Source organism: Octodon degus, unplaced genomic scaffold (assembly GCF_000260255.1).
Source record: "Octodon degus isolate 3935 unplaced genomic scaffold, OctDeg1.0 scaffold00153, whole genome shotgun sequence".
NCBI classification, from domain to species: Eukaryota; Metazoa; Chordata; class Mammalia; order Rodentia; family Octodontidae; genus Octodon; species Octodon degus.
Genome location: NW_004524729.1, coordinates 5,873,430 through 5,881,982, shown reverse-complemented (window position 1 = coordinate 5,881,982; position 8,553 = coordinate 5,873,430). Strand labels below are relative to the sequence as shown.

General features: G+C 58.8%; 2 protein-coding genes across 2 annotated transcripts in view; one reads left to right on the top strand and one right to left on the bottom strand.

Moving 5' to 3' along the window:
* The window catches only part of Tubgcp6 (tubulin gamma complex associated protein 6), a 24,954-nt gene extending 23,608 nt beyond the window's left edge, over nt 1–1,346 (top strand). The window contains exons 20-25 of the mRNA XM_023702567.1: nt 1–68; nt 151–345; nt 417–549; nt 672–885; nt 960–1,159; nt 1,230–1,346. The exon at nt 1–68 is cut by the window's left edge and continues 95 nt beyond it. Of these exons, the coding sequence (XP_023558335.1) occupies nt 1–68; nt 151–345; nt 417–549; nt 672–885; nt 960–1,159; nt 1,230–1,321 (902 nt within the window). The 3' untranslated portion in view covers nt 1,322–1,346. The remainder of the gene's footprint in view (nt 69–150; nt 346–416; nt 550–671; nt 886–959; nt 1,160–1,229) is intronic.
* Nucleotides 1,347–1,356: 10 nt separating this feature from the next.
* The window catches only part of Selenoo (selenoprotein O), a 12,997-nt gene continuing 5,800 nt past the window's right edge, over nt 1,357–8,553 (bottom strand). Inside the window, exons 3-10 of the mRNA XM_023702533.1 lie at nt 7,981–8,184; nt 6,148–6,334; nt 5,156–5,286; nt 4,322–4,602; nt 2,584–2,734; nt 2,116–2,301; nt 1,889–2,045; nt 1,357–1,799 (exon numbers count right to left, since the gene is read on the bottom strand). Coding sequence (XP_023558301.1) covers nt 1,626–1,799; nt 1,889–2,045; nt 2,116–2,301; nt 2,584–2,734; nt 4,322–4,602; nt 5,156–5,286; nt 6,148–6,334; nt 7,981–8,184 — 1,471 coding nt within the window. The 3' untranslated portion in view covers nt 1,357–1,625. The remainder of the gene's footprint in view (nt 1,800–1,888; nt 2,046–2,115; nt 2,302–2,583; nt 2,735–4,321; nt 4,603–5,155; nt 5,287–6,147; nt 6,335–7,980; nt 8,185–8,553) is intronic.

The window sequence follows — 8,553 nt, the reverse complement described above, 5'->3', positions numbered from 1 at the left end:
TGCGGCACTTCCTGCTGATGGAGGATGGGGAGTTCGCGCAGTCCCTGAGTGATCTACTCTTTGAGAAGGTGACCCTGGCAGTTAGGTGGGGACTGTGGAGGGGACAGCAGGGCACAGGGCAGATATTGGGACACATTCTTCTCCTGCCAGTTGGCAGCTGGGCAGTCGCCTGGGGAGTTGCTCAGCCCGCTGGCCCTCAACTGCATCCTGAGCAAGGCTCTGCAGTGCAGCCTCCATGGGGACTCTCCACACGCCGCCGGCCTCTCCTTTGCCCTCAAACAGCTGCCTGAAGTCTTTGCCCCCAACACGCCGGATGTACTGAGCTGCCTGGAGCTCAGATACAAGGTCAGCAGCACACCCCCCTCGGGTCTGGCGGGGCCTGTGTGGCCAGGTGCTGACGCGGGCTTCCTGGGCAGGTGGACTGGCCACTGAACATTGTTATCACCGAGAGCTGCCTGAGCAAGTACAGCGCCATCTTCTCCTTCCTGCTGCAGCTGAAGCTCATGATGTGGACACTCAAGGACATCTGCTTCCACCTCAAGCGCACAGGTGAGACCACATGCAGCCCACCTGCCCCCCGCGCTCCCCCCCCCCCCCCCCCCCCCCCCCCCCCCCCCCCCCCCCCCCCCCCCCCCCCCCCCCCCGCTCCTCACAGGCCCTGCCCTCTACAGCCCTCGTGAGCCACTCGGCGGGCTCAGTGCAGTTCCGCCAGCTGCAGCTGTTCAAGCATGAGATGCAGCACTTCGTGAAGGTCACCCAGGGCTACATCGCCAACCAAATCCTGCATGTGAGCTGGTGCGAGTTCCAGGCCCGGCTGGTCACAGTGAGCGACCTCGAGGAGATCCAGCGCGCCCATGCTGAATACTTGCACAAGGCTATCTTTAGGTGGGGTGCAGCTGCAGGGGGCCAGGGCGCCTTGACTGTTGGGTAGGCTGCTCATCACACCCTGTCTACCTCAGGGGTCTGTTGACAGAGAAGGCGGCGCCCGTCATGAACGTCATCCACAGCATCTTCAGCCTAGTGCTCAAGTTCCGCAGCCAGCTCATCTCCCAAGCCTGGGTCCCGGTCAGTGGCTCCCAGGACACAGAGCACCCCAACTTTGCCCTCATGCAGCAGTCCTACAGCACCTTCAAGTACTACTCCCACTTCCTCTTCAAAGGTGGGCCTCCTGGAGGCAGGTGGTGGGTGGCGTGGCTGGGGCACCTGCTGAGCTGCCCTGTCCCCTCCAGTGGTGACCAAGCTGGTGAACCGTGGCTACCAGCCCCATCTGGAGGACTTCCTGCTGCGCATCAACTTCAACAGCTACTACCAGGACGCATGAGCTCAAGGGGTGGAATGCAGAGACCAAGGCTGGGAGCAGGAGAGGGCTGCTTTATTCAGGAGCCTGACCTCCGACCCGCAGGTTGGGGGAAGGAGAGAGCAGTGGCCTGGCTGTCACACAAGTCCTCGCAGGGCCCTTGTCCATGCAGCCACCGGGCCAGAGCAGCACTGCTGAGCTAGCATCGGACAGAGACAGGTCAGATCCTGACTGTACGTCTGTGCCGTCATGGAGAGCTCAGAGGCGGCTGCAGCTCCGCAGTTCCGCAGTGCTTGTGTCCTCCAGAGCCTCCCAGGTATGGAGGCTGCTATGAGGATCATGTGACACACAGCTCTGCTGCCCAGAGTGGGGGCTTGCTGCTGTAGGATGGCCGCCTGTGGGCTGCCGTGGCAGCCTCCTCAGGGTCTGCAGCCTGTGCGGCCTCAGCATGCTCCCCCTCCTGCCTGTAAGGAGACTCCAGCAACTTTAGCACCCGCCGCACCTAGGGGAGAGGTGGGGTGAGACTCTGGCCAGCGGGCCACCCTGTCTCTCTCCCAGGTGGGGGTGGGGACAGGGCCAGGGTGTGCTTGCCTCCGAGAAGTCCCCGCTTTCAGCAGCCTTGATGGCGTTCTGTGCAATGTAGTTCCGCAGGACGTACTTGGGGTTACTGCTGTGCATCACACGTGTGCGCTCTGCTTGCCAGGCAGCTGTGTCACCAGCCTCCTCCCTGTCCTTGTCCAGCCGGGCTCTGGAATCATCCCAGACCACGTCAGGCCGTGTCCTGGCCTGGGGCTGGTGCCTAGGCCCTGGCAGCTTACCTGTAGTCCTGCAGCCAGGTGTCCCAGTGTGCATTGTTGCGGGTCTGCAGCTCCTTGGGTGTCAGGCGCTGAAGCCGGGACTGCTGCTCCACACGCTCCAGCTCTTTGGTGACATTGGCCTGGGTGCCAATAAGTGCGAAGAGCTGCGGGTTTGACTGGGCCAGCACCAACATCATGGAGAGCTGGCTGCAGGCAGGGCAGGGGTGTCAGCTGGGGCTGACCAGTGAGGGGCGCAGGGGTGTTGGCTGTAGCCTGTTTCCCTGAATCCCAATAGTTGGCCCGATGTAGGCACGGCCCCATTAAAGCCCTTTCGTACTACCCATCCATGGCTGTTTCACTGTCTCGTTGCACCCATCACTGCCCACCAGGACCAAACTGCTCCCCGCTGAGAGCAGCTGCGGGCCCTACTTGCCTTAGATCCTTCACAGTGTTTTCTAAAAACTCCAAGAAGGGGAGGCTGTTACGCACCGAGGGTCCATCTGGGGCCGAAAGGCAAGCCGTAGCTCCTCTAGGGAGGCGCACTGTGAGGCCAGTGCACTCCGGAACTCGTCCAGGCCAGGTGCTTCTGGCTCAGCTGGGAAGGAGCTCAGCAAGCAGAACGTGTTGGTGAAGTCAGCCCCTGGAACACAGTGCAGTTGGCAGAGAGGTAGGTATGGAACCTGCCTGTGACCTGCAGGTCACTGGAAGCAGTTCATGCAGAGTGGGGCTGCGGCCGGTCCTGGCCCTCACCACCTGCCGGTCAGGTGGAGCCATGGCAAGCCCTCCTGTATGGCGGATGAGACTGCGTGTAGGGTGCTGCAAAAACTCAGCTAAACAAAGCAGCAGCAGAGAAAATGAGGGATTAGAAGAAGGGAGGAGACCTAGGGAAAACAGCAAAATGGCCCAACTACTTCTAAACCAGTGATGTCTGTAGCAGGGAGTGGGCCTTGTCAGTTAAAAGGCAGGCAGGCAGGCAGGCAGAAGCGGGTAAAGGCCCGGCCCTGTGTTGGACGGTGGTGTGAGCCTATGATCCCCCGGACTCGGGGGCTGCAACAAGAGGAGCATGTGGGTTCAAGGTCAGCCTGAAGCGAGCCCTGTCTCAAAAACCAAAACCACGATCCATCCAGGGTGACCTAGAATATATAAGACTCTTGTCTTCAAAGAAAGAAAAAAATCATGGTCCAACTACAGACTACTATTAGGAGATGCTTTAAACAGGTTGTAAGTGAAAGGAAGCAAAGGTCAGTGCGGACATTGCACTCACTGTAATCTGCAGTTAAGATTGGCGACACTCATGCCAGCCAAGAAGGCTGAGGTGGCTGCACAGTGGCAGACTCCCTGGCATGCCCAGGTACAAGGGGAAAATGAAGAGCGAGGATATTACACAGCGACGGTCAAATGGCCGGAGGACGTAAGCCTCAGCTGGCACTCAGGACTGAGGCAGGGGATCACAAATTGAGCCCAGTCAGGGCAACTTGAGGCTGGACTCCAAACATAATCAGCACCAGGGGCCAGTGAAAGCGGGCTGCGCGCCTACCTAGGCAAGCTCAGGGACCAGGGCTCGGTCCTCAGCACCACATGCTGCACCAGCCCCACCCTTGGGTGCGCAAGTCCAGGTGTAGTGCCGCGTGCCTGTAAGCCTAGCACTGGGGAGGCTGATAACAGGAGCGTCACTACCAGGCTGAGCTGCACAGGGAGACCCTGTACCAAATAGCAAAAGATGAAAAGCTCTAGGTAGTTTTCTAGTACCACAGAAAAACATAAACAGGAAATACAGGAACCAAACGGTAGTCTCCGGGAACCCACAAAGCACACACGCACAGAACTAAGGGAGGCATTCGCGGTAGTGACGTTGAGCCCGTGATGTGCTAGGAGACAGCTCCTGAGCAGATCAATAAACGGCGACGAGTATCCAGCCAGCGGGACCAGAGACCTGGCCAGCCAGAGCGGCATGTGGGAGCAAGTTAGTAATTCTCTACCCACGGTGGGGTAAGGCTAGCCGTTACTGTAAAATGTGTACACTTGGTGGCGGTAGCGGCACACACCTGTAATCGCGGGACGCGGACAATGAGCTGGGGATGGCCTTTGAGTCAGAGGGACGTCAGATGCAAAGACCAGACTAAAGCTAAAGCTCAGGCTTAAACTGAAATCCCCAGTGCTGCCCGTGCACAAGGGAGCTGCGTGTTTCCAGTGGTGCCCAGGCCAAGCGCACGCCCGCCTCACTCACCTGTCAGGTGCATGGTCTCCAGGAGCTTGGCTACCAGCGCGGCGTCCTCCTCCCGCGCACCCCCCACGAGGCCCAGCTTCCTGCGCATCTTGTGCAGGTAATGCTTCTGGAATTCAGCATCGAACTCCTCGGCCACGATGGCCTCGCCCAGGGAAAGGGGCAGCTCGGGCTCCAGCGCCTCGGCCAGCTTCTGCAGGTTCCACTTACACACCTCAGGCTGCCTGCCGTATGTGTAGCGTCCAGCACTGTCTGAGGCGTTGCACACGTGGTCCGGGTCATACCTGTCACAGAGCAGGGGTTCCCCTGGGATGTGCCACCACCCTGCTGGCCATCCTGCAGCGCTGGGAAGGGCCGTGGTGGCCCTGACTGCCTCCAGAGCTGGAGCAGCAGCCCTCCTCCACTCATCTGTGACCTCACCCTTTCTAAATGCAAATACAGGCTGGGTGCACGCTCCTGTGGCTACAGTTACGCGGAAAGCTGAGGCAGGAGTTATCACAAGTTCCAGGGCAGCAGCCTACATAACAGAGTGACTCAGCAAGACCCTGCTTCAAAGTAAAGGGCTGGGGACACAGCTGTGGGGACTGGGGACACAGTGTCCCTGGGTTCAATCCCAGTACCACAAAATACCTGAAGTAGGTGAGCTAAGATGGCTCATGGTGCTTTGCTTGAGCCTCCAGCACATTTCTGATCCAGGAGCTGAACTGGCACTACTGAGCTCCCAACCCTTGGAAGGCATGTGTAGCAGCTGTGCTCACCCGTCCCAAGGCTCCGCACGTCCCCCGCCACCCCCGCAAGCCATGCTGCAGTGGCACTACTGTTCCTTGGTCCACTTGCCTGTCCAGGAAGCCAAAGGGCCCATAGTCGATGGTGAGCCCCACGATGCTCATATTGTCAGTGTTGAGGACACCATGGCAGAAGCCCACACACTGCCACTCGGCCACCATCTGGGCTGTGCGTCGTGTGACCTGGGGCGGGACCAGCGTTTAGCACTCCACATGTGCACAACCAACCAGCAGCGCTGCTAGGCCGTTCTTCCTAGGGTTCCCCACTTGCCGTAGATCTCCAGAGCGGGGGTATGGGGTCCTTGCTCCTGCATGCCCCCTAGGCCAGGCCAGGGGGACACCTCATGGGGGCCTGCCTGGGTCCTCAGCACAGCCCCGTTCCACGCTGGGTGCCAGGCTGGCCACCAGCACTGCTCCCTACTTGCGCCGGCTACATGGCACTTACAGCGCTGAGGTCTAGTTACTTTGAGAGCAAGACCGGGCTGCAGGGCTTCACCGAAGAGCCATAGGCCCATGTACAGCCACAAGTGTGCACCCAGATGGGGCTGAATAGGCCCCACGCCCACCTCCTGGCCCCTGCAGTCCCACCCACATCGGGACAGTGAGGGCCTCAGCAGGGACGAGGAGCAGCTGCATAGGGTGTGGCCCCAGATGCCTGCTCAGTGCCCTTGTCTGTGGGCCAGCTTGGCCAGGGCTCTGCGTCTGGCCCTGCTGCCGCCGCCCCTGGAGCCCACTTTTGCAGAAGTGAGGCCCAGGACAGCTGCAGGCTGGATGTGACAGACAATGCTACCAGGTCTCGCATGAGCACTGCCCTGTCTGAGCCACCCCCAGACGCATCAGCACCCATCAGCGCTCTTGCGACCCTCCTGCCACTGCCTCACGACCTCAGCCAGGCCCTCTCACTGCCATCTGGCCAGTGTGCTCACCAGCCCCACCAGTGAGGTTCTGGCAGTGATGGGCCTGGGCCAGCAGGACCACTGGGCAGGAGCCCTGACCCACTGTCAGAAGCAGGGGGGCCATACTGGCCATGGGGGCTCCACCCACCTCCCTGAAGAAGGCAGCGTTCCTTGGCACAAGGTTGGTGTCACAGGCATGGGCAGCCTGGATTTCAGGGTAGAAAGAGCGGATCACATAATCAAGCAGCTGGACTCGGATGTCATTCCGCCCCACGCTGGGGCCCGCACGCCCTGTCTGCTCATCGGCCGGCTTAAAGATCTCAAAGGATCCAAACCTGGAGAGAAGACCTAGGTGTTGAACAGGTCAGATGTACCCAGCCCCTGTGAAGACAAGGAGACAGAGAAGCTGTGGGAGGCCTGGAGGCCCACAGCAGGCAGCACCAGGTAGACAGTGACCACCACCAGACAGGAATTATGGGGTGCTGGGGCCCAGAAACTGTCACAACTGTCTATTTCCTGCACCTGAACTCATGGGGGCTCCTGGTAAGGACCAGCATGTGGTCAGTGTGGTTTTATTTATTTGGTACAGGGCTTTGCTATGCAGCTCAGACTCCTAGTGATCCTCCTGTCTCAGCTTCCCCAGCACTGGGATTATAGGCATGTGCTACCATGCCCAGTTTGGGTGGCCAGCATAGTGGGTTTGGCATATGGTACTGGGGATTGAACCTGGGTCCTTGCGCTTGCCAGGCAGGCACTTACACTGCCAAGCTATCCCCCCAGCCCATCATCATGGTTTTCAATGGGACAACTTTGCCTCAGAATCTCCAGGTGTGTAGGGACATATTTGGTAGTTGCAACTAGGGTTGTCACTGGCAGAAGGGCAGAAGCCAGGTACATGCATCATCCCACGTGCAGGACGTCTTCACCCAGCATTACCAGGGCTGTATGGAAAAGGACAGCCCAGGGTGAGGTGAGCTTTGATTCTGGCTCCTTCTATCACTGCAGGAGTCAGGAGAAGTCAGAGAGGAGCGCGGCATGCCACAGGGTGGGCCTGGCATGATAGGTGAGCCACTGCCCAGCCCAGCCCAGCCCAGCCCAGCCCAGCCCAGCCCAGCCCAGCCCAGTCCCCCTGACTGCTCTGGGCCTAGGGAAACAGTTCTGAAAGTGTTAGATGCCAGGCAGCAGAGACAGGAGCAGGCAGAAAGGATGGCAGGCAAGGTGCCTGGAGCCCCAGAAAGACCTGGGTCAGGGACACTGATGCACACTATGACAATGCTGCTGAGGCCACTGCTAGGTGGTTCCTTGTCACCAACTGCTTGTGCACCGTCCTGAGTTGTGCATGGCAGCCTCTCCTAGGAAACCGCTTAGGGTCACACCTGAGCTGAATGGAGGCAGCAACTTCCTGCACCGCAGGTCTAGCCTGGGTGATGTCTACTTGTGCACAGTATGGACATCCTATTTTGTTTTATTTAATCTCTTCGGTACAGGGTTTCACTACACAGCATGGACTCACAGCAATCCCCGTTTTCAGCCTCCCCAGTGCTAGGATTATAGGCGTGCACCACCATACCTGGTCTTGGTACCCAGCTTGGTGTGCTAGAGGGCAGGGCAAGCATGGCATGTGGTGCTGGGGATCAAAACTGGGTCCCTGGGGGCTGGGGAGATAGCTCAGTAGAATAACCACTTGCCTGGCAAGTGCAAGGGCTTGAGTTCAATTCCCGGTTCCGCCAGCCAGCCAACCAACCAACCAACCAACCAACCAACCAACCAACCAACCAACCAACCCAGGTCCCTGTGCTTGACTAAGCAGTCCACTGAACTGTCTCACTGGCCATACTGAGACATACTGAGAGGCCAGGGGCCGGTCCTGGCGTTGGTGTCTTTCATGTGCGCTCTGTGGACACCCCGACCCTCTAGACCTCCATCTCCCAGCCTCTGTTCCCACGCAGCACGGTCACACTGGCATCGAGCCCAGCCTTACCTGATGAAGGTGGGAGCTATGCGCAGCACAACTGTGCACTTCTCATACTTTGGGTTGCCGTCATAGAACACGTCCCGCACCACTGTGGACTCAGATGTGACACAGGCCCCAGCCCGGGTGGTGGGGACCCCCAGGTGGAACATGGCCTCGCTGCACAGGAACTCGCGGATGCTCGACCTCAGCACTTTGCGACCATCGGCCTGTCTAAAATCAAACACAGAGGTCCCTGTGCCACCAGGCAGGTGCTCCACAGGGAAGCAGCTTCTTCAGAGGAAAACAGGCCCTCACCCGACTGGTGGGCCTGCGCAAGCACTCTCCCCGCACAGCTACTTCTACAGCCTCCACAGCCTCTTTATTTTGGTACCAGGCAGGCATTTATGCTGCTGAGCTATATCCCCGGCCCCCCTTTATTTATTTTTTTAAAAATGTATCAGGTATTTAATTAGGTTCTTAGTAAGAAATTTAGAACACTAATTTATGAGGATAAATTCCATTTGTCGGAGCAAAAATGGATCGCAGGTAGCCCCGGAGCTGAGGAACACCTTTGATTTTTGCCAAAATCTGTGAGTCCAC